Genomic DNA, 23,876 nt, shown 5'->3' on the forward strand with positions numbered 1-23,876 from the left:
GACCTAAATGCTAGGTTATTAGCTGCTAATTAGCCGTTTCACTCGTGATTCAATAGTATCTCTGACAAACACTTAATGCTACTAATAACGGAGGGAAAAAAAAACCCAAAAAACAGGTGAACTTACTCTGAATTGACACAGTTTGGTGATATTCAAGCGAAACATTTTTATGCCCCAAATAGGTGTCCCGCATGCTCCAAATGAATTCTCTCTCCCTGTGTCCATTTGACCCGACACATGCCTCTTGCTGTGTCAGGCGCTAATCCCGACTAAAGGGATTGCCTTTTCAAACTACAGTGTGTCAGTGATCTGTGAAAACATTCGATCAGGCTTTTCGAAACGTTTACTTTACTTTTACCTTTACTTTATTCAGCACAAACAAACATCAGGTTACCTCTTGTTTCTGTCTGGAATTGGTCATATTCATGGAATTGTGACAGATTAAGAGTTTTTTTTTTAGCTACCAACTTCCACACTATATTGGGTCTTCCTTCATTTTCCCAAAAGCTGTGACTCTCGGAAGAAAAACTAAAACATAATCATAATTTTCAGGACCCCAGATTTATATCTTCATACGTCCGACCTATTTTAATTCACCAACAACACAAAACTTTCCGACACAAGTTCACAGAGTGCAGTCGTGAATCAGCTTATTCTGGTGCATCCTGCAGATGCTCAATCGGGTCAGGATCTGGGGGTTAGGAGGTGAACACCTCTGAAAACACCTTGGATCTTCGATGTGTTCTTGAGAAGATTTTGTGGTGCACATGACACTGCTAGCAAAGGGCAGCTGCTGTTAGGGAGTACCTTTGAAGCGTAGGGGTGAACTCTGTGTGCAAAAGTGTTAACGATCAAGCTCTTTACTTCATCTAATGCTGTGGTTGAAGGGTGCATCTCCAACCTCTCACTCTGCCTTCCTTTTTCCCCCCCGACATCTTTCATTTGATAACCACCAGGGAAATGATAAAACTAGTGACACGGGCTAAAGAAACAACTGGTATTCATTATATGTGAACAACAACAAAACAAGGGGCAAGAGTCACCTGAGCAGAGCTGACAGCAGGTGGCTGCGTGGACCATCTGCCACTGATATTTTCTAGACAAGCTGTTGCCAGGGATACCGCACTAATGCCTTCTCACCTGTCTGTGAAATACCCCTGCACCATATGACAGACATCACAGACCATCAGACACTTAACAGACAAGTTCAGCACTGTTACTTCTGCGTGCCTCTTCAGGGGCCGGATGTTAATAGCAGCGAAGGCAGGCACAGGGTGTAATTACACTGTCTGCATGAGTGGGGAATGCAGAAAAACATCCTGCATTTCGTCTATTTAATTCACATCAAATACGTTTTCTCATCATGCGATGCAGCTCTAGAACAATCTCATGAGTGCACCTTGAGTCGGGGGGGATGGTAATGTCCGTCCCTCATCAACCCCCACTGACAAATCAGACTCCTTAGCGATTCTGTGAAATGTCTTGGCATCTAATGGATGAATTGGCGATGACTTTAGAACAGACTTTTATGCCTCAAAGGCTAAAATGAGGTTGGGCTTTTTGAAACTGCACTACACAATGAATGGACTCTCATAACATTTTAAAAGCTTTTTGCGGAGTCCCGTCCAGATGCACTGAAATGCTTTAGATGTGAAAGTGTTTAAAAATCAAATAACCCAGAAGGTTTGTCTGCTTTTGGTGAGTTTAACTGAGTTATAAACCTGACAAATGGGGAATATTCATTACACTGAAATCAACCGTTTATACATTTACATAATCTGGCAGCACCGAACACAAGCAATATTTAGTTAATTGTCAGTTAAATACAATCAATTGCTGGAGCCAAGACCTGAGTCACAGATTTTATGCACAACCTGGGAAGTCCAACTGCAACTTAAATCCCAAAATAAGGAAGTTGTGTTTGACAGCTCTGGTTTTGTGATGCTGTTCAAGAGGTTATAAGATGACACGACAGAGCTGAGAGTGGGCGTCGTGGTCATGTTGCCACCTACTATACACAGCTTAAAAGCTCAAAGAGCCCTTGATCTGAGCCTCCGCACCTCCACACACGACCTAGCCCTCCTCCAAAAATTCCCACTTATCTGCATTTCAAGAGGAGCTTTCTTTATCAAAAACCAGAGCAATGGAACAAAATAAAATAAGAATGGCTGTCAGCCTTACAGGATGGGAGATTCACTGGCTACAAACGCTTGAAATCAAGGCGATTTCTTAATTCTGACTCACCCGGGAAACAACATGAGCAGTGGTGGACCGTATAGAGTGGACCCACCAACAGAAATCACCCCGAGTTTTGCCTTTTGCTGAGCAGCTAATCATTGCAAGCTGCCCTATTTGGCAGGGCAGAGCAGAGTATGGGCTGAGCATATGGAGAAAGGAAGCCGCCGTAGCTGTATCGCCATCTGGCCAAACAGAAACTACGTAGGTGTATCACCGTCTGCTGTTTGACAACATTTAGACAGACATTTATTTTTCTTTTTTTTTTTTTTTTTGCATCTAATAGAAGCCGACTACTACCATCAAAAAGGAAAAAAAGATCAACAAGTATGCTCTCATTCCATTTCAGATGGTCAAATTCACTATATTGTGTAATAAATGTCTAGATTCGAGTTCCATATGCCAATGTATTGGTGACTTAAACAGTCACGTATATTTGTTTCTGTTCAATATGTCCCTTTGTTACCTTTTAACAAGTCGAAATCTGTGTTGCAATTTTGATATCAATCGGAACAAACAATCTCATATGATTTTTGCACATGTTGAAGTGCCTCAGTTTTGCAGCAACTCATTTTGTTGGATAAGCCCAACACGTACATTCCTATCTGATAATTCAACTGCACCAGATATATTGGTCAGTTTATAGAAACTCAACGAGCAAGTGACTTTATATGTTAAATATAACGCCATAAGTTTGTATTCAAACAACACTTTCAGTGAGTTTTGAAGCAAAACTGTTAAATGGTTTCAGAAAAAAAAAAAAGAAAAGAAATCAAGACATGGCCTCAGAACATGATAATGTTTGTTCTCATTTCTAAACAGATCAAGATGGAGCGCTAAAATGGATTATGTCAATTCACTCAGACAAAAAACACATTAAGTACATTTTTCTTTTTAAAAAGAAAGATACCATTAAAAGATTTTAAAAAGCAGTTATTCTTATTTTAGCTTAAAAAAAACCAGCGATGCATCAGTCAGTGGAATGGATGTTTGTGTTACAGGGTAATCGATTACATTTCGTTTGGGAGTTTAAATCATATCTGGGAGGCACAATGAGGAAAAATCACCGCAGTGTGGAGGGGAAGCCCACAGCATCACACGTCATGTGACAACGAGAGCATCAGTAGTGTTCCGCTGTGTTCATCAACTCCAGGAAACTCAGTGGGCCGAACAATCTTCTGCTTCACACATGCACACACACACACATCAGTTACCGATAATAACACCAGTAACAGAAGCTACCTCTGCAGCACCTGATTTAGCAGCAGCAGAGCAGATGGAGCGACCTAATGGCCATCACTCTGATAAGACACGAAGACAAGGGATGAGGACTTATGTGCCTTCTAGGAACATTTTGAATGACATGTAAAGCCATTTCAGAGAAAGGATCAAGTAACACACCAAAGTGATTTGTCTTCAGTCCTCAAACACAAGACAAAATCTTCTTATATATATATATATTAGTTATTCTAATCCACAACACATTTTGTCAAACATCTCATCAGCAGCCTTTGTCTGTTCTGTTTTCACTGTTAATTAAAAATTAAAATAAAAAAAAACTTGGTTGGTCGTTCATTTTAAAGTCTATCAAACGCCAAGCCAACAACCGTAAACATCTGTCTCTCTTGTATTTTCAGTCAAGCAGTGAAGACAGAGTGATGAACAGGTGTCTAACACTCAATCACTTGTCATTTCTCATTTTAATTTATCCAAATCAAGCAACACCAAAGATTAATGAAGGAGCAGTCCTGTGTGACTCTGCTGAGAAACAAAAAGCCCACATTGCTGTATATACATTTTTAAAATCTAGAAATCCTCCATTTTCTCTTATTGCATGACATACAGACTATCGCCCCCTTCTGCACTGGGGAGCTGTCTTCTTGTGCAGGAACGTTGTAAGTCCTAACCGGGAGCTGGAAGTCATCTTTGCATTGTGTTCATGTGCTTGAGGAGCGTTTTTTCACATCAGTTTGCTGTATAACTAATAACCTAAAGCACCACACACATAAGGCTGGAGGCAGGAATGTGAAACAGAGACGGCTTCAACAGTCAAGGTGACTCCACTACTGTTTCAATCAGAAAGACCCAGTGATAATCAGGGCTGGTGGAACAGATACGGGTCGAGAGGTTCACAACAGTGTGAAGACAGCAGTCACTGCGTCCTAACCTGCTGCTGCGCTAGTCACAAAACGTAGATTTGCCTGAGAACGCCTCAGTCTGTGTCCAGACTCCTCATGTAAACACTCAATCTCTATCTTGAACAAACTCTCATTTCAACAACACTGTGTGCCTTTGCTCTGTCAGTAGATTTAGACAACAACAGAAGTCAAATATCTCTGACTGAGGTATTCATCCAGCATGACTTTACTGAAGACTGCAGACACAGAAGAGTGCAGAGAGCAACACAGAAATGTTTTCGATAAAGATGCTAAAAAAAAAAACAAACATTCACTTGCCGATGCTTCTTTATTGAATTTTCTTTTTTTTTCCATGTACACAAGGCTTAAATAGGAAGTACAAAAATCTTGAGCCAGCCCTAATTTCTTTAGATTTTGCCTCCCAGGAACCACAATGTCATGTAATCTTTTAAAGAGGTGTCGAATCCCATTTCCATTCCCATTTCACACATCTGTTCAACCTTTTCGGAGCAGGTGCAGGTCCAAAAACTATCTAGAGCAGATGAACAGTATCTGGAAAGTGATGTGTTTTAGAAATATGGGAAACAATACAGCAAAGACCTGACACAGGACCTGAGAGATGCATCTGGACCTTCACTTGACCCATCTACTGTTCACTGAAGCCTCATCAGAAATGGTCTCCATGGAAGGGTGGCTGTCAAGAAGCCATTCTTAAGGAGGGGAAACGGGGAGAAAAGGCTGAGCTATGCCAAATGACACTGTACTAACAATCAATGGAAAGAGGTCTTATGGAGGGATCAATCCTCCCCAGACCTCAACATTACTGAAGCGGTGTGGGATCATCTAGTCTAAGAACAGAACAAAAGGCAGCCGACATCCAAAGAAGGGCTCAGGCTGTGTTGAAGAATAAAGGTGGTAATACCAATTATTGATGTTCAAGGCTTAGAGCTGGACAACTCTTTTTGCCTTATTTTATTACTTTAATTCCATTTACGTTTGAACATGTTTCAATAAACCGCTGCTGCATCTATTTCCTGTTTTGACAATTTATAAAGAAATAAGGGATGGCTCAAGTATTTTGCACAGTACCGTATTTAATAGCTAAATCAGAGGCTTCACCTGTGTGCTGCACTTTGACCTGCTGAAGTGAATGGCAGGCAGGTACAACATCCTGGTTTTGATGACAGAAGGATTACTAAAAGTCCTACACTTCCCTTTTTCACAGATTTAATGTGCTTGGCTTTCTTAAGTCCAAGCAACTCTGTACCCGGAGCCTTTTTCTACTACAGCTGGATTGAACCATTGTACAATGTGCTATCAGTTCTGGTGTATAATGTGGTTCATATTACTTCGATACTGGCCTTCTTCTGTTACAGTTTCCCTGCAACACGCCGACTTCAACAATATTGCATCAACAGAATACAGCGTTTTAAAAACATATTCCCTCAGTCTTCACAAACGTTTCTAGAACTGCACACAAAGTTAAGGTTTGTGATCATCCAGGTAATTAAACTGAGTACCTGCAAGACCATCACACCCCAACCATCGCTCCCAGAGCTGCAGACCATTACAGAACGTGAGTATTTGGGTATTTATTAGTTTGTGATTGTGCTACAGACGATAACTCGAGTAGCCTAAAAGTAAAACCAACCAGTTTCAATGAAGCCAATTAATAAGCTACATAATCCGAGCTGGTTATAGAACATTCATCACGCAGCGGGGTGCCTTCTGCAGCAGGATTATCTATTCAGGCCGATGTTAAGAAGGTCACCTGTCCTAAAAAGCTGAGAGACTACCTGACAATGACACTGGGCTTTAAGGCTACCTGCACCCTGAGAAAACCTTATTCAGATTTTATGGATGCACGGTTAAATTGATCTCCCTGCCGTTTTGCATTTTGAGTTGTAAATAACAATAAAAGTATGTTAGTTACAATATTGAATTAAAGAAAACATATAGTCGGACAAACTATTGCAGAGCTACAGACAAAAACAAAAGATGAAGTAGTACATGGGAATTAAAAGTTGATTCTCACCAATGGAGACACGCTCTCTCAAATAGTTAAAAAGACTAACAAAATGATCTCCTGTGTTTTGCTGACAGTTTACACATATCTCCCTTTATGACTAATTATATTACAGGAGAGAAACAAGCCATAAAATCAAGAGATCCTCTCTGGTGATCATAAAAGATGCCACAAAGTGACGCTGAGATTCTTTGAGGTAATGTCAAATTTTGCTCCATCTTGAGCCTCTCGATTATTGTTGGGTGTGTTTCAGAGAGAACTGACACTCGTGTAACTGAAGAGCTGAGCCAAAGTCTTGAATGAGTGTACCCGTTATTGACAATAGCGCATTTTGTCAGTGTGCTCTGCGTTGAAGGGAAACACGAAGGCAACAATACAGCTGCTGCTCGTGGCTTGGAACAATAGCCTGGCAACACCAGCCCACAATTTTTGCCTCACTTATTGTCTGGTATGGCTCAGTAAGCACTTGCTTGGTGCTGTTCAGTAAGACATCAACATAAACTCGTCTTTCACTTGACTCGAGACATGCATCACTCAGTCACTCTCACTGGTCTTTGCATCTGATATCTAAAACAAAGCAGCTGCAGCTGAAAAAGTCAAATCTACTTCAAAATGACAACTAATGTCAAGTCTTATATAGTATATATATTATCAAGTATATATATTGAGGCAAAAGACAGATAATGCATACTCACTCTAAACCTAAAATTAGTTGAAATTGGTCTTCGATAAGTTTGGAAAAGCACCGGCTTATGCTGACCGGCTTCAACATTTTTCAGCTCAGATTCAATCTCAGCCAACACGGTCTCTTCCAACTATCCTCACAAATAATAATGGCCTGGATATTTCTGCAAAGAGTTATTCCGGGAAGTATTTTGAGATGTTTCTCTACTGCGCGTGAGGACATGGTGACATGGTACGGTGTGAAAATAAAACAGCACTTTAAACAGCCTGCAGCACAGAGTGGCCTTTTATAAGGCGGAATACCAGGGTCATAACCAGGGAGATGGGCTTTGGTAGGGTCTCTCCAGCTGTGCGAACCTAAAAGCAGGAGCACGAGCTCCAATATGAAACTTGAAGTGAGCAAAGGAGTCATCAAACGCATTACTGTACGTTTCTCTGCAGCCTGCCTGACAGAATGCACTATTAAATCATATGTAGGGAGTTTATAGACAATCACAACTGGATAAAAATTATAATTCTAGGAGAAGTTACAACAGCAGTGACAACTATGTGTGGCTATTTGTTAAGATGAGGCTATAAAAAGTAATTATACAATCACAAGGCTGCAATACTGGTTGACATTATTTTTCTAAATATAATTCAGTTCTCTATTGTATAAATGTTTGATACAATTAGATGCATGCTTCTGGGGTGTATCATTATCGCTAATGTATAATGCAGACCTCTGGTCTGAGCAGCTTCAGAGTTGCAGCAAGTGAAAAAAAAAATCAATAATAATAAAATAAGATTTCATCCAGATTTACTGGGGAAGATAAGTCTGTTGTTTTCCACGAGTTGCAAGGCAAGCTGGGTTTATCCTGGAACATTTTGTCGATTTAACTGGTTGACAAAACTAATATATAACACAAGTTTGGCATGGGAAGCAATCCTTGTTCTAGCTAGTGGGGATATGTCCTGTAAATCCTGTTACACCAGCCTGTCAGAGTCACTTAAAGTGGTGTTTAAGAGCCCTCATGAACGATCTGACTGCTGGACTTGTGGGTGATTAAGCTAACATTGCGTGCATACTCCTCCACGGCACTTCTAAAACCGCAAAAGGAAACAGTGGAGAGACATATTACAGATGCTGCATGACAAAAGACACACGTTGCTAGTTAGTGGTAGCCAAGCTAACCCACACCCCTCCCTCCAACCCCCGGCAAACCCCGGCTGTCACAGCGGAGCGCATGTTTGCTGGGACTGACAGCTGAGAGGGTCATATGAGGGGGAGGGGGAACAAAAAAAACAGCTGACAGACCTTGCAATAGGAAAACAAGTTCTCCACAACAATAAGTTATAAGTTTAAAGCAATGGCAGAAGTGTTTATGAGTTATGCTAGCACAAAAACTGAGAATCATACCTTTGCTTTGCCGGCCTCGAGCTTCTTTTGCCTCTCCTCGTCTTCCATCACCACTGTCCCTGGGGCTAGAACAAGGAGGAAACTGCTTCATACGAGATATTCGAGAGAAAAACCTAAAAGCTACCAAATAAATATCTCGTCAGGACTGCAGCTCACTGCCAGTGACTCGCATTTACTAGCTATCTCGCTGTTGGTAGTTCGCCGCCATGTTTTCCACGTAAACATGAGACACAACTATGATGACGTCGTGTAGGTGCCTTCACAGCCACGCCCACTGACATTCCACTGGTGGTAGCTTCACTTGCTATCAGAATTGTTAGTTCTTTCTGTTTAAACCAAGGAGCACAACCGATTTGATAGACTGCTGAGAAGATGTACAGTTCTTTTTACCAAAAATAATGCCCACAGACATGATTAAAGAGGAGTAAAACTGCAGATATCTGAGCACAAATTCGTGTCGGACATGTAGTTTAAATAGAAATGTTCTAATTAAATTTATATGCTTCCAATATCAGATTTGTAAATGTACAAATATCTAAAAAATGTATCTACTCGGTACAAAATGTCTCCTTCTTTGTTGAAATTCTCAGTGAAAGAACAAAACGAGCTTGAACCCGCTTGCAGGTTTTATATCACAGACTGTGCATAGAAATAGTTAATGTTGTGTTTTTCACGGACATTATCACTGCTGTAAGTGACAAAGTACTTACTGAATTTGAATCAAGTTGGACTTCTAAGTACAGTCACGATAAAAACAATGACGTACACTCTCTTTCAGTGCTCAGGTTTTTACACTTATGGACAAAACATAATGATATGGTTCTTACTGAGTACCCAAAACAAATAAGTACATCAGTGGGGGGGTTGTTTAGAACCAATTTTAGCAGCAATAATTTGATTGAATTGTTTTTTTGTTAAGATGAGCAACAGTCTCTCACATCTTTGTCTGAACATTTTGGACTTTACAAAGTTGATTCAGTTTATTGAGGTTTGCAGGTATTTGTTGATGGACAGCTCTTCTAAAGTCCTGTGACAGCATTTTAATCAGGTTGAGATCTGGAGTTTGACTGGACCATTCAAACACCTTGATTTATTTCCCTCTCAGCAACTGAACAATACTTGCTTAAACCTATGATCAACCTATGATACTCTGTTGGTATCAATGTCCTATGACGCAATGTCAGCTTTATCTGTTGGACAGATGGCCTCACATTTGTCTATAGAATACTTAGGTATACAGAGAAGTTCACGGTGGACTCAATGACTGCAAGGTGTTCAGGCCTTGTGCCTGAAAAGGAGCCCAAATCATCAGCCCTCCAACGCCGTATTTGACCGTTGGTATGAGGTCTTTGTGCTGGGATACTGTAATTAGTATTAGTAGTAATAACATGGTGCTATGTATTATAGACATACTTCTCATCTCGTATGCCCAAAGTCTTGTGGTTTGTCTAGTGTCCATTCTGCAAACAGAAATTGTGCTGTCATGTCCTTTATAGAGAGAAAATGGTTTTGAGGGGCAGGTTTTCTCCTGAAAAACTTTCAAACAAATCTTATTTGTTCAATCTTCTTTTTCCCCATTTCGACTGTCATAAACTTTAATGTTTAATATGCTAACTGAGGTCTGTAGAGTCTGACCTTGGGATGAACTTGCAAGGACATCCACTCCTGGGAAGATTGACAACTGTGGTGAATGTTTTCTACTTATATTTCTCACTGAAGAATAATGGACTCCAAATATTTTAGAAGTGTCCTGCTGATTCTTCTAAGATTGATAGGCTGCAACAGCTGCTTCTGCAGATCTCTTTCCTCCTTGGCATTGTGTTAAGACACACCTGAACGCTCCAGACCAGCAAACTGCCAAGACTTCTGCTTTAATAGAGGTTCCTCACACTTATTGGTAATCAATTAATCAAGGGTGTGTGATTAACAGCACCTGACTCCTATTTACTTTCTTAATCCCTGTGGAAGCGATATGAATATAGTCAGTTTTTCCACACACTTTTTGCATTTTATCTTAGCTTTTTCTCAATAAATTATCACACAGTGTAATATCATATTTAGTTGTTCATTTGTATTTATGTATTTATTCAGATTTAAGACCTGGTAAGGACCAGGTGATTTGCCTAAAGCTGTATTCTAATAATTAAAATCTCATGACATTAAGAAGGATGCACATTCTTTTCATGTGTCCTGTATATTTACCTTTTCCTCAATGTTTTTGGTTCGGAAAAAAAAAGTTAACACGCAGGGGCAGCACAGAAATAAGAAAACCACTTAATACTTCAACATATATCATTAGGAATGCATTTGTTCATAATTTAATATATTTTTTCTAAACATTTAAAATTTCACTTTATTTTTCTACAGTCTGAATACAGCTTAGAATGTGTGCTCAGTTTCTATGGTAACAGGAGGACTGATTGCCAGAGCTGTCCCTGTTCAGCTTTTCTTTTTCAATACTAAATGTTTTCGTGTCAAAGCTGTTTCTGTTAACAAAGGCCCGAGCCATCACCTCGTGCTTTACAGTAGACATGTGACGTTGGTTTTTCTGAGCACATTTCTGGCAAAACTGCAAAAATTCTACCTTGAAAAAGAAACATTTGAGCTGAGTGGTGGGTAACCAGGCTGAGTGGTGCTGCAGGTAACATGAGAGACCAGCTCCGGTTTCTAAGACAGATGGGGAGGGGATGGAGAAAAAGATGGTCAATCTCTTACTGACAGACTCAAAGTGGAATTGATCCTCCATCTTCAAATAATTTAATTTGAATTATTCATACACTGAAGGCTTGCTCTGAAATGTTTCACAGCAACCAGCAGCAAGCTAGTCATCTTCCATGCTCACTCGCAAAATATTTTTTGTATTAAATTCATTTTCTTACATAAATTTTTTCATTCATTGTTCAGTGTTAATGGGACATGTGGGCGGCAAGTTGTGGAAGCAATAATTAAGGCCTTTGGGAGGATTCTGTAAAAGTGGAGGTTATTATTATCAGTTTATGCCATGTTGATGCCATGTCTGGTAAGCTTTATTGTTGCTTTATCTTAAATGCCTCAGTATACTAGAAGAAAAATGTTTTTTACTACTTAAGAAAACATTCTGACTGCTGAAATATTTATTTTACTGTGCTTTTTTAAATTTTCTGTGGATTTTCACTTATACAGGAAGAGTATTCTGCTGGAAGATATTTAATCTCTTATATTCTTTGCTTGGATACTGCATGTGTATTTGTGTAATTGAAACTCTATAAGTTGTCAAAACCCCAAAATTCGCAAACATTTCTCAGTTCTTGCCCTCAACATAACATACAGTCTTAATGTACAAACATCTCTGAATCAAATTTCTCCCCCACTAAGTAGTAGTTCGATAGGATTTGCACAATTCACATGCTTGAAAATAGAAAATAATAACAATACAATGATATTCTAAAGTTTCTATTCCACTTCTTCAATTTTCTGATTTGAAACATACCAGCTGCAGCAGGAGAGGATGCTCTCCGTCTTCGGCTGACAGGAGCTGAGCAGCTGATCGTCTGACAGATCTTGAATTCCACATATCGTCTTTTGGACATTTTTCAACAACGTGCTCTCACCTGGGAACATCTGCTGCTTATGCAACAGCGTGCACAAGAAACTATGAACATTTGAAAGTTTCGTCAGCTTCTAAATTATTGATTCACACAGTGAGTGTACTGTGTCTGCAGTTACCGAAGCAGCTCTGCAAAGGAGAGCATAGCAAGTGGATTAAGACTGTAATGATAAAAACACAACAGTATATCAGTATATACTATATGCCCGAATGAATTGAAATATAAATTCACTGATCAATTTTTCTTCTTTTTTTTCTTCTTAAGTTTGATAAATAGTACAGTGTCAAGTTGCATGTGCCATATGTTGACCATTTGTTGCCATATATTGACCACATTCACCATTAAACAGATCTGAATAATTAACTGCGTTTCACTGGTATAACTACCATAGATGAAGGCAATAAATGATATCATCACCTGGTGTTAATTGTAGATAATTAGTTAAATAGGACCTAATTCAGTCGCAGCCTTTTTTCAAATGTCAGTAACAGAATCATAGTCAGTTAGAGCCATTCCCACATTACTGCATCAGTCTACATGTAGGAAATGGCTAGATGGGAAGAAAAATGCTGTGAACAAACCCTTTGAATGGATGTTAACTAGCTATGCAAATTATGCTGTGCGCTGTTGATGGCTGAGGCTGACCATAATTGTCCAACCTTTAAGTGTGAAAGCAATTATGACTAAAACACCGGTCGCTTCAGTCTCGGAGGACCAGAGTGAAAACTCATCTACATAGTGAAGCTATCTCTGTGCTATTGAAATATTCATAAGTGGGGCGACTCATCGGTAAAAAGAACCAATGGGTCATTAGGTTTTTCAGCTGAGAATCTAAATGCTCTTTTGTATCATTTACAAGAGCCTCAACTGTAGCTGAGACAAAATTGCAATTAATGCCTATACAAGCAACACATTTTAACAATCTTGTCCTTCACAATTCAACCAAAGGTTCACAATGACAAAGTTATGCTTTTATTTTAAAATATTTCATAGGGTCCTGAAGGATTTGTACTTAAAAAAAACAACAACAAATAAATTGCAAGTAAAAATACTTATATCCTCACAAATACTACATAAAGAATTTCGGTATATCATAGCAGTGAACATTTATGAATTGATTACAGATAGAATGTACAGAAAACACGAATCCAGCTTTTTGTTTTCTCGAGTCATGATTACCTGGTTTTAATAATCTACACTCAAGGCCTTTGCTTCCATCTACTGGTTGAAAATGAACGCGTTTTTACCTCCTAAACGCTAAGAGGCGCTAACGTGCAGTTTTCTTTTTCCTTAAATGTTAAATCTCGCGAGATTTCGCCAAGTTCACATTTCCGCTTGGAATTGAGCTTTCAAACTCCTCCCCCCCGGGCTTGTGAGAAATCAAGTGTCCCAATGTGGTATGTTATTTATTTTAGTTTTGATATATACTTTCCGAAATACAGTGCTAAAATATTTAATAGGGTAATAAATGGCACAGTAAAAAGCAGCCATTACTGTCTTGTTAGCCTGGACCTTTCATTCAGTCGACTCTCTGCTCTGTGGATAAATAATGAAAGTAACATTGTCAACGTGCACACGGATTTAATGTTGATGCCAATTCTACTGCATGTAGTTTCAAATCAATCTTGAGGTATTTACATGTTAATTAACTTTGCAGGGATGGTAATCATGCGTATCTTGTCCTCGTTTAAAGTTGCTCACACTTTACAGCTGCTATTGGGTCTGAATGTTAGAATTAAGTTTCGGTTTCAGAGTCAGGAACGTATGTTAAGGCAGTGGCATAAACTCACCAAATCTCGGACAAGTTTCTGCCAAAAATAATGATTAATTATAAGAGTTCCCAGTGATACAACTCGGCCAGATTGTTGCATTTCCTTTTATGTATAGATCAGACGTCTCATCGTTGTCAGCAGCTGGTACAAAATGCTGCCTTTTTGTCTTTTGATGAGAGCAAAAAGGCCTGGTCCCATAACACCAGTGTTGTCATCACTCCTTTTGGCTTCCTGTACTTGACAGAATAGATTTTAAGGTTTTATTGTTAGTTTTTCAGGCTCCATACTGTTTGTCCCCTGTTTTTCTAAATTTTTATTTTTTTTTTACATAATTATGCTCCAGCTAGGATGCTGAGATCGACCGGTCACACGCTCTTAGATGTTCCTGGATTCAAACACAGAAATAGAGGTGATCATGCCTTTGTAGTGACTGCTCCTAATATTGGGAACAACTCATCTATTTGTGTGACCCTAGAAACTTCAAAGACATTATTGAAGACCTGCTTCTTCTCTTTGGCATTTGATTTGAGTATAACTTTTTTTCGGCATGTTTTATCGCTCCTGGTTTTATTTAACCTTTACTATACAGCACTTTGGTGCAATTCACACTGTTTTAAATGTGCTTTATGAATAAAATTAAGTACAAATAAAGATCTTTAAATAGAAAGAACATGTGTTCAGCCACTGCAATGTTGATGAATAGCAAACAAGATCACTCTGAGAAAAATGTCCTCATTATAATTTCCTGGTTACTCTTTACAAACTGACTGCTGTGCACCATTTATAACCAAATGGCTGCGATAACTCATCTCTTATTGTTTTTTTCTTTGACTAGATTTGCATTCCTTCCAATAATGATGGCAACAGTCACTGGAGTAAGAGTCCTTCTCAGCCTCAGTCGATCACTGATGATGCAGCAGAGTTTTAGGCTTATTCCACTAAAGCTGGCATCCACCTGCCTTTCCAGGAGGCTTTGCAGCATTAGTAGTGTCTCAAAGCAGCCAGCGCACCCAGAGAATGACTCCCTACTTGACAACTTGATTCAGATGGGAGTCGATGTAAAAATGGTGCGCCAACGTCAGCCAGGGGTGCTTCGTAAAGTGCTCACTAATGAGAAAGGCCTCACTCAATTCCTGCAAGAAAAAGGTGCCAGCGACAAAGTAATTGCCAGCATCGTGTCCCGTTACCCCCGCGCCATCACCCGCTCAATTGAACACTTGAAACAACGCTGGAAGCTGTGGAGAAATGTGCTCGCAACGGATGCAGAAATTGTGAGCATCCTGGATCGCTCCCCTGAGTCTTTCTTCCGCTCCAGTGATAACGAGAACTTGGAGAAGAATATAGCCTTTTTTATCTCATTGGGACTTAACAACAAAGACCTTCATCGGCTGCTGACCATTGCACCCCGTACGTTCTCCAACAGCGTAGACCTGAACAAGCAGATGGTGGAGCTACTGGTGGACGTTTGCGCTGATCTCGGAGGGAAAGATCCGGTGCAGTTTACCAAAACCGTCATATCTAAAAACGTCTATATTCTCATCAGAAGCACTAAAAGAGTGAAGACGAACATAGAGAACCTGAGAGCCTCTCTTAACTTGAACAATTCAGAACTGCTGGCTCTGCTTCAGGGAAATGGGGTAGAAATTCTCAACCTGTCCAACGAGTACCTGAAAAAGAATTCTGACACTCTTCAGCAGAAGTTGGCTTCACTTGGCTGTCAGAAAGATGACACAAAAAAGCTGTTTATCAGCTATCCAAGGATTCTCTACATTAGGACAAAAACACTGAACACCAAATTAGATTGCCTTCTAAAAGAAGGAATAACAATAAAGCAGATACTAGAGAAGCCCAAGGTGTTGGACTACAGCACACAGAACATTGCAAGGCGACTGCAGGAGCTGCAGAGAGTGGGATATGACTTCAAGACAAATGGTATCAACATCTTAGACTCCAGTCGAAAGCGATTTGATGCAAAGATAGGAAAACTTGCAGCCTTATCAGATAACTGACTGTAGCTGCTTTTACAGTGAAGTTAGAAGGATGTTTTCCCATGACCCTGAGAGAATAGCCATGTTTTCCATTCATGTAATGACATTACATACTGATTTGTAATATTTCAGTATCACTGAAAAGCTGTGGTGACTGTTTTATTACTACAGCTTACGCTCTTGAAACATCTTTTAGTCCATAATATATTTCACGAGACAAACCTGAAGTTTCCTATTATCTTGTCCAGTCAATGGTCCAAACCAGCAATGCATTAATGCTTGAAACTGCTCTAAACGCTGCTGTGTGCTTTTCTCATAGTTGACTGAGTCTTTCAGCTTTCAGCTTTGGTGCACTCAAAAGACTCGATTTAATATGCAGAAAAAAACATGACATTTTCCTTGCACAACTGTATGTCCATTACATGTCGATTAACTGTTTTTGAATTGTATCTGAATGTTTAATTTAAAAATAAAAGTCAGATTAAAAAAACTATTGTTTTTTGTTGTACTAATGTACTAGTGTGAATGTGTAATAACTGATTGTGTGTTGTTGTTCTTTTAGGGAACCCAGAAATGTTCAGAAAACGTCCTATCCTTTATATATAGGCTTGCATTTTAACTATATACCACCATTAAAGTAATTTAAAAAAATACTCTAGTGCGGAACCAATCTATGACGTTTAACACGGACCTCCTTGGAGAGTTGCACAATGGCTGCAACACGATGTTGGAAGATTATTGTGAACTGTGCATGTCAGGGTGTGAGACAGTAGCTGTGTCCATGTTAACTGCTTTTGTCGTATTTGTAGCTTTTGAAGAGGTTTATTATCGTGAGAATTAGCATGAAATGCGTTAGCCTGCCAGCGGCTAACAGCGTTTTTTTCGTTGTCTGATAGCTTTCTACTTTGGCAACATTAAATCAAAAGGTAAGTGTGAATACAGCCAATTATAGTGAAGGCTACATTGAATACAGTTAAAGTTTTTTGTAAGTTGGCCATCGTTAGATATACCTAAACGAAATAAAAGTTAACATAAAAAAAGGTCGGTGCCTGAGCGAATGTTAGCTGCATAATTGCAAATTTAGGATCAGGAAATTGTGACGACCCCTGGACTACGGCTATGTAGTGGTTTAAAAATACTCTGATTCTAATGCCGTGCTAAAAGTACACTGTTGGAAGTAATAGTTTTGAATAAAAATGCCTCTTAGGTGAAGCTGGTAAGCATAACGAGGCAAAGATCCTTGAAAGTAAAAGTCAGTGCTAAAAAATCACTTGTTTCAGATAATCGGATTGTTGAATATGTTGTCACAAGAGCAACTGAATAACTGTTTCTTACCTGCGTTTGTAACCGATGTTTTAATAATACCAAAACATAAGTAATGTGTATTGCATGACAAATATTTTGATTTCATCAAATAAAGCCGTCGCATCATTGCAGAGGAGCAAGTGCCGTGGAAAAAAACGAAGAATCAAGTGTAGTAGACTGCTGCAGATTGATTGAAAATAGATCTGTTGAAATGTTTCAGAGAAAGAATTAAACAAACGTCTGTGGTGGAGTGATGGAAACTGCTGAGAGAAGGGCAGATGTGGCAGTAAAGGGTGAAGCGGCAATCAAACCAGAGTGAGTAACAATTGGTTTCAATCACAGTGAACAATGATGGAAGCTACTGTAAGTGAACACTTGGCGTACTTGTCTGGCAGCTACAGTCTACCATTGTAGCCCTTCCATCAAAACCCACATCACTTCATTCTGCTAAATTCCCTAAAGCTGCAACTTCCTCCCAATCTGAGAGAGTGATGCAGACTTGCAGATGCAGCATTACCTCTTCCCTTGCATTTCTGCCTGCTTCTTTCTCTACTGAAGCCAGAGAAACAACAGTATCAGCAAAAAAAGGTTGTTAAAGAGGGTGGATGACAGGCGTCAACTTATTTGTGTCAGTAACCACTCAACCATTGGTTTGTTTTTGACAAAAAGTGTCTTATTTATTTATTTTTTCAACATCTACTGTGTATGTGTACTGTTACTGTGTAACGCACATACTGCTGTATGCTGGTGCGAGTTTGTCCTTTCTGCAGACTTGGATGCTGTCTTTCCACTTGCTTCCCAGAAACGCTGAAAAAAGATACACGCGGTACTCGTATCAACACAATATGGAGCCTCATCTGCTGGTCTCAGCGTGTTGTGAGGAAGTCACAGCAATTTCTACAGACTGTTTTCTGCCTTACATGCTGCCTCCTGCGTGCTCCAGACAGTCGTTTCTCTGCCCCCCCCTGCAGCTCCCTGAGATTTCTAGCCAGTAGAGCTCATCTCCAGCAGAGAGCCTTGTGATATAATGTGCTTGTGTGAACAGTAACTATGCGGCCAGTGCGCTGACCCACAAAAAAAGATCTCTCTGGCCTTTGTGTCGGAGCTGCAGGGTTGAGTGGAAGGGATAAAGTGCGCTTCATCAGCTGAATTCACACAAAACGTGACCCCTTCCTGCATTTTGCATGTGACTTAGAATTATGTACAATTATAAGTCATAATAATTTTGTATTATGGCATAGAATGCTGAGGAAGACAGGCATTGTTGCACCTTTTAAAACCTCACCTCAAAATGTCCAGCCTCATCTTATTGTTCTTGTCAATTTTTGTCAGAACATAAGGAACTTTACTGTTTTCCAGATTTAAAGCAGGTCCTGCCAAATCTACTTTATACAGGACAATTCAACTTCTTGTATTTGCAGATTCCATACCACCAAAGAGAAATTTCACGAGTTTATAGACTCGGGATGGCAGGAACAAGGGGACAAGACCAGTGAAAATGACATAGCTGATGGGACAAATGAGATATCTGTAGAACAACCTGAACCTAAAAAGCCTAAATTGGAACCTGAAGATGGGAAGAACACATGGAAGCCAGATGGTAAGCGACTTCGAGGACAGAATAAGTCGAGACCACACACAAAGCCAACCACTTATGAAGAAAATCGACTGTGTGTCTCAGTTATTCAGGTAGGATGCTTTAAATGGCCATCCAAAAATTCTGCATGCACTCCTTTTCTTTAGCTTTAAACTGACTTTTCGTTCAAGTAGACCAACAAGGAATGCATCCATGGAGCCAAGTGCCGCTTTATGCATGACATCGCGGAGTATATGGCCTCTAAGCCTGCTGACATCGGGGAAAGCTGCTACCTCTATGATACATTTGGAAAGTGTGGCTATGGTCTCGCCTGCCGCTTTGCCAAGGCGCACACGACGCCTGACTTCAGAACCACAGAGAAGGCGGATCTGGTTAAGGCGTATGAGGGCAGGACCGTGGTGAAGAACAGCTTGAGTAAAGAGCTGCAGAATCGTCTGAGGAAGCGTTCGGTGGCCTTTAAAAAGTCAACCGAGTACCTGAAGACCCTTTCGAACAACAAAGACGAAAAGGGACCGCGTGGGAACGGTAAGAGAAGGGAAAGGGCTCTGACAGATGGCTTTACTGTTTGTTAAGAATACTTTCAACATGATTTTAAAGAAGAAGATAAAACTCCGGGCGAAATTAGTTGGTTTCACATTTGCAGGGATTTCGGAGATATTTTTTGTTTTAGAGTCTGCCCGTCTCTGTGTTTTTTCTAAGGTGGCACAATACACCTTAAATAGTTGCCAATCAACAGAAGCTTATAAGCAGAATGCAGAGGCTGGAAAGATTCTCTAATCTCTAATCTCTAAGCTGACATGATGGTGTTTTATTCACCCAGGTGATGTTTGCAAAGCTGAAGTATTTGCAGATCCTAAAGGAGAAACACATGTTTCTGCTGAGCTACAGGTACAGCCTTCCACTTAGAGTACCACCTCTTAATACCTCGTCTGTGGGAGAATCCTGTGGTTTACTGGACAGCGTACTGCAAGCGTCTTTAAGTGTTTGCTCTGTGACTACCTGCAGGCCAGCCCAGATGAGCAGCCTCCAGTGAAGACTGTAGGCCCACTAACTGATGCGGATGTCATCAAGCTGCGCCCCTGTGAAAAGAAGCAGGTACTATTCAGCCTGACTCCTCCATCCAAAAATTCTTTCCACTTACATTGCAACAATGTAGTGATCTTTTTGGCTTGGTGTCTTAAAAACATAAAGTTTCTTTGTCTTTAAAGGTGGACTTTCGGGACAAACTCTACCTTGCTCCTCTAACCACTGTAAGTATTGACAGATAGAAGTAGTTTAATGCTGCTTTATTTTTAATTCCTTTAAAGAAACCGTAACACAACAAGCGAAACGAAACGCCGACCCGTAAATGTAACTCGGGCCTGTCTGCGTGTCGTATTCATTTCCTCAGTGTGGGAACCTGCCTTTCCGTCGTGTGTGTAAGCGCTTTGGCGCCGACATCACCTGTGGGGAGATGGCCATGTGCACAAACCTGCTGCAGGGACAGCAGTCGGAGTGGGCCCTCCTGAAAAGGCACGAAAGTGAAGATCTGTTTGGTGTCCAGGTGACGACGTCATAAACTGTTCAGACTCTTTAGTGTCGTTAAGGGCTGCTGCGAACACAGCTGGCAGACTTTGGCCGTGTCTGTTTTTCCTTCATTCTGAAGCCAGAACTGTGTCTTCAGGTGGAGGGCTGCTTCCCTGATACCATGACGAGGTGCGCGGAGCTCATCAACAGCTACACCGATGTTGATTTTGTCGACATCAACTCTGGATGTCCCATTGATCTTGTTTACAAGAAGGTAGACTTTAATTGAATTGCTCACATTTGATTTGGCTTGACTTAGCTTTTGATATTTGCTGTTAAACTCGTTGCCACCCTGAAGCTTTTTTCCCTTTCCTTCGTCAGGGGGCAGGTTGTGGCTTGATGACACGAACCAGAAAATTTGAACAGATTGTCAAAGGAATGAATTACGTAAGTTTGGATTTCATCTGAGAGAAAACATGCTTGTGTGATGGCTGCCTTTGGGTTCAGATTTTATTTTTTTTTGCTGCAGAATGCAGCAAGTAATAATTTTGAGCCAACTTTATAAGAACAGGTTGCCTGAGATGGGTGAACGTCTACAGAAGCTGGGGGAATAATTGTTTTTTTGTTTTTTTCCCTTTTAGGTCCTTGATGTCCCTTTAACTGTAAAGATCCGCACTGGTGTTCATGAGAAATCCAACATAGCGCATAAACTCATCCCTGAGATGAAGAACTGGGGCGTCTCCATGATCACTGTGAGTCTTGTTTAAAGCAGAAGCAAAAATAAGGAACGGGTTGGTTCGTGGAGTGGTGAAATTAAGCTTTTTGTGAAAGTGAAATACACTTAATTTCTTTCAATTTGTCGTGAGAATATTTCGATAGAGTGAAATTCTTTTTATATAATCGTTAAAAACACTTGATAGGACTGTTAATCTAAGGTGGTGATCACCTCTTACGGCTTGACTTCTCCTGCTCATGATTCACCATTTTATACCTGTCATTCATAATATTTTTAGCTCCTCCTGTAACTTTTAAATGAGTTTAAATGGTAGCAGTCATGACGCTCTTGTTTCCTTACAGTTGCACGGCAGATCCAGGGAGCAGCGCTACACAAAGTTAGCAGACTGGGACTATATCAACACATGTGCTAAGATGGCAAGTCCTGTGCCGCTGTTCGGTAGGTGTTAGTTAATACAGCAGCCACGCAGAATGCAGCTTATTTAATAAAGCAACAGGCAAAGAACTCCATTTTCAATGTGGCAGTATTAACGTTGTAATGATAGTGATTTATTTTTTTTAAGATGTGTTAAACTGGGGTGACTTTTGTTTCTTTCGGTGCAGGTAATGGAGACATTCTGTCTTATGAAGATGCCATGAAAGCGAGAGAGACCGGCGTGTCTGGCATCATGATTGCAAGGTTGGAATTGTTTATGGCATCCTGAATTCCCAGTAAAAAAAAAAGTATTTATTCACTTTGAAGTAAGTTCTGTTTCGCAAACACCTTTTTTATGCGCCAAGACAGTTTTGACAACATTTCCGACGCTGAGATTCAAGCTTGAAGAAACTCAGAAAAACTGGAGATCGCTTTGACTTTGTTTTGAAACTCATATGTGGGCTTTATGAGACCCCTGTCAGGGGCCTTTTATGTTTTACACGTGTGAACTCAGGCTCCGTATTATTTGTGTTTTATGCTCTACTTTCCTCTACAGCAATTTTTTTCCGGCATCTAAACTGAGAAAATTTGGGCTCTTTCTGTATTTAAGGAATTGCATTTTTTTACTCTCTACAGTTGCTGTAAATGTTTTTAGAATAGAGTGAATATGAAATGGAGAAGAAAGCATCAAACGGCTCTTATTTAATTCACAGATGTCACAGTAAGTGTGCACAAAAGACCAACATTTCTGATGTTCTGATGAGGGAGAAAAGTACACAGAAAAGTGAGTTTTCACTATCTAAAACAACTAAAAGTAAAAAATGTCCTAATGGTTTGAGCAAAGGCGACATACAGTTAGTTTAACTCTGTATCAGACATGCATTCTCTGCAACATGGTGGGTACATTGTCTTGCCAGTGTACTGGATCACTGTTAATGATCAGCTGAGTTCCTCAGGAGTTGTGTCAGAGTTGTTGGACAGCTCACAGCCTGGTATTACTTCAGCAAAAAATATTTAAATGTTACGCGTTTGTCCTTTTCCTGGCTTTTCATTCATTTTTGTACTGCCTTTGATAAGACTGGTGCAATTAAGAATCACAGACCAGTTGGAGAGTCATCATGTATGTGGGGACGCAGAACAGAACGGATGTTCTTCTGTTGGGAAAATGGAGACAAAATAAACACCTGCTGCCGAGTTATTTTTGTTGTGAACTTCACAGTGTGAAGAAATGTCAAATAAGCTAATGTGCTTTCTTCTCTCCAGGGGTGCTCTGATCAAGCCCTGGATCTTCACTGAGATAAAGGAGAGCAGACACTGGGACATCTCATCCGGTGAGCGACTGGACATTCTCAAGGATTTCACCAACTTTGGCCTAGAGCACTGGGGCTCTGACACTTGGGGTGTGGAGAAAACCCGCACCTTCATGCTGGAGTGGCTCTCTTTCATGTGCAGGTGGGCAACATCATGCTCTTCAAAATGCTGCATATTATCTATGATGAATTTTCCATATTCGCGGGTCTTTTGTAATGTGACGAATGTACTGGGAGGAGTCATGGTGTCATATGCCGTACATTCATCCTCGATTTCACCTCTGCTTGGGAGAACGATCTAAATGGAGTTCCATCTCATTAAAAAAAGAAAAAGCAATGCATACTTATTAAGAAGTAGACGGGAAAGTAATTGCTCTCTTCCTCCATTTATCTCCCAGATATATTCCTGTGGGCCTGTTAGAGAGGGTGCCTCAGAAGATCAATGAGAGGCCTCCGTACTACTCGGGCAGAAACTACTTGGAGTCACTAATGGCCAGTCAAAACGTGGGGGACTGGGTGAGGATAAGGTGAGCAGAAAACCATTGGTATTTGCCAGAATCGCTATTCTTTAAAAATGCTGCTCGAAACTGAGATCTAAGTGAATGCATTTCATTATCATAACATCTTGCCTTTCTTCTGCTTTTTTTTTTTCAGTGAAATGCTGCTCGGACCCGTTCCGAAAAAATTCAACTTTTTACCTAAACATAAAGCAAACGCCTACAAGTGATTTTGTACGGCCGCTCAAAACATCCATTATTTTTTTTCTTCGTTGGTTAGAGAACCAGCTTAAGGAGCATATTTTTTTTTCCAAATGATCAAGTCGAGTAAAAGCTGCAGTGGAATAACTGGTTGTTTGTGAACTTGAAATATTTGCATTAAAAAGTTCTACCACACCAAGATCTTGCCATCTTGTGTATTTATCCACTGTTAAAAAAGTTATCCAACCAGTGTTGTTGTTTTTTCCTAATAATAATTTTGTGCGTTTGTGTTTTGATTGGTACCGTAAACCTTATTTTGTTTAAATTCAGAGGGAATGAAGACTTGGTTCGAGTTTTTCTGACTTAAATTGGTAGCAACTATTTGGCTGCAGATGAGGCACAGTCAAGTCACCTGTTAGAGACAATCATATGACATCATATGTCACAGTACAACAGAAAAGAGATAACTGCAGTCTTTACT

General features: G+C 40.1%; 3 protein-coding genes across 8 annotated transcripts in view; 2 read left to right on the top strand and 1 right to left on the bottom strand.

Annotated features, from left to right (window-relative positions):
• The window catches only part of akap9 (A kinase (PRKA) anchor protein 9), a 61,625-nt gene extending 52,926 nt beyond the window's left edge, over window positions 1–8,699 (bottom strand). For all 5 annotated transcript variants that reach the window (XM_072369972.1, XM_072369970.1, XM_072369971.1 and 2 more), the window contains exon 1: window positions 8,483–8,699. In XM_072369972.1, coding sequence (XP_072226073.1) covers window positions 8,483–8,530 — 48 coding nt within the window. In that variant the 5' untranslated portion in view covers window positions 8,531–8,699. The remainder of the gene's footprint in view (window positions 1–8,482) is intronic.
• A 4,710-nt stretch (window positions 8,700–13,409) lies between these two features.
• On the top strand, window positions 13,410–16,451 carry LOC140274816 (transcription termination factor 1, mitochondrial). Of its 2 annotated transcripts, XM_072370180.1 has the most exons (3): window positions 13,414–13,466; window positions 14,189–14,250; window positions 14,677–16,451. In XM_072370180.1, exon 3 carries the CDS (start codon window positions 14,696–14,698, stop codon window positions 15,848–15,850), a length of 1,155 nt encoding a protein of 384 aa, XP_072226281.1. In that variant the 5' UTR covers window positions 13,414–13,466; window positions 14,189–14,250; window positions 14,677–14,695; the 3' UTR covers window positions 15,851–16,451. The 2 variants fall into 2 exon arrangements, with proteins under 2 accessions (XP_072226280.1, XP_072226281.1); XM_072370179.1 differs by lacking the exon at window positions 14,189–14,250 and having other exon boundaries at window positions 13,410–13,466.
• Window positions 16,452–16,519: 68 nt separating this feature from the next.
• Window positions 16,520–23,596, top strand: dus3l (dihydrouridine synthase 3-like (S. cerevisiae)). The gene is made up of 16 exons (XM_072370476.1): window positions 16,520–16,755; window positions 17,355–17,449; window positions 18,556–18,823; window positions 18,905–19,256; window positions 19,552–19,619; window positions 19,737–19,826; window positions 19,940–19,981; window positions 20,122–20,274; window positions 20,395–20,511; window positions 20,619–20,684; window positions 20,879–20,989; window positions 21,315–21,411; window positions 21,576–21,651; window positions 22,651–22,839; window positions 23,096–23,224; window positions 23,352–23,596. The coding sequence occupies exons 2-16, from the start codon at window positions 17,388–17,390 to the stop codon at window positions 23,422–23,424; spliced, it is 1,893 nt and encodes a 630-aa protein (XP_072226577.1). The 5' UTR covers window positions 16,520–16,755; window positions 17,355–17,387; the 3' UTR covers window positions 23,425–23,596.
• Window positions 23,597–23,876: the final 280 nt, after the last annotated feature.

This window comes from Leuresthes tenuis, unplaced genomic scaffold (assembly GCF_036924035.1).
Source record: "Leuresthes tenuis unplaced genomic scaffold, fLeuTen1.0.hap1 SCAF_18, whole genome shotgun sequence".
Classification (NCBI taxonomy): Eukaryota; Metazoa; Chordata; class Actinopteri; order Atheriniformes; family Atherinopsidae; genus Leuresthes; species Leuresthes tenuis.

Bases quoted from the DNA above. Each gene is read 5' to 3' on its own strand.
- dus3l (XM_072370476.1), top strand. From the start codon at position 17,388: ATGGAAACTGCTGAGAGAAGGGCAGATGTGGCAGTAAAGGGTGAAGCG. The intron at 17,450-18,555 runs GTGAGTAACAAT...TTGTATTTGCAG, and splicing joins GAAGCGGCAATCAAACCAGA to ATTCCATACCACCAAAGAGA. The intron at 20,990-21,314 runs GTGAGTCTTGTT...GTTTCCTTACAG, and splicing joins GGGGCGTCTCCATGATCACT to TTGCACGGCAGATCCAGGGA.
- LOC140274816 (XM_072370179.1), top strand. From the start codon at position 14,696: ATGATGGCAACAGTCACTGGAGTAAGAGTCCTTCTCAGCCTCAGTCGA.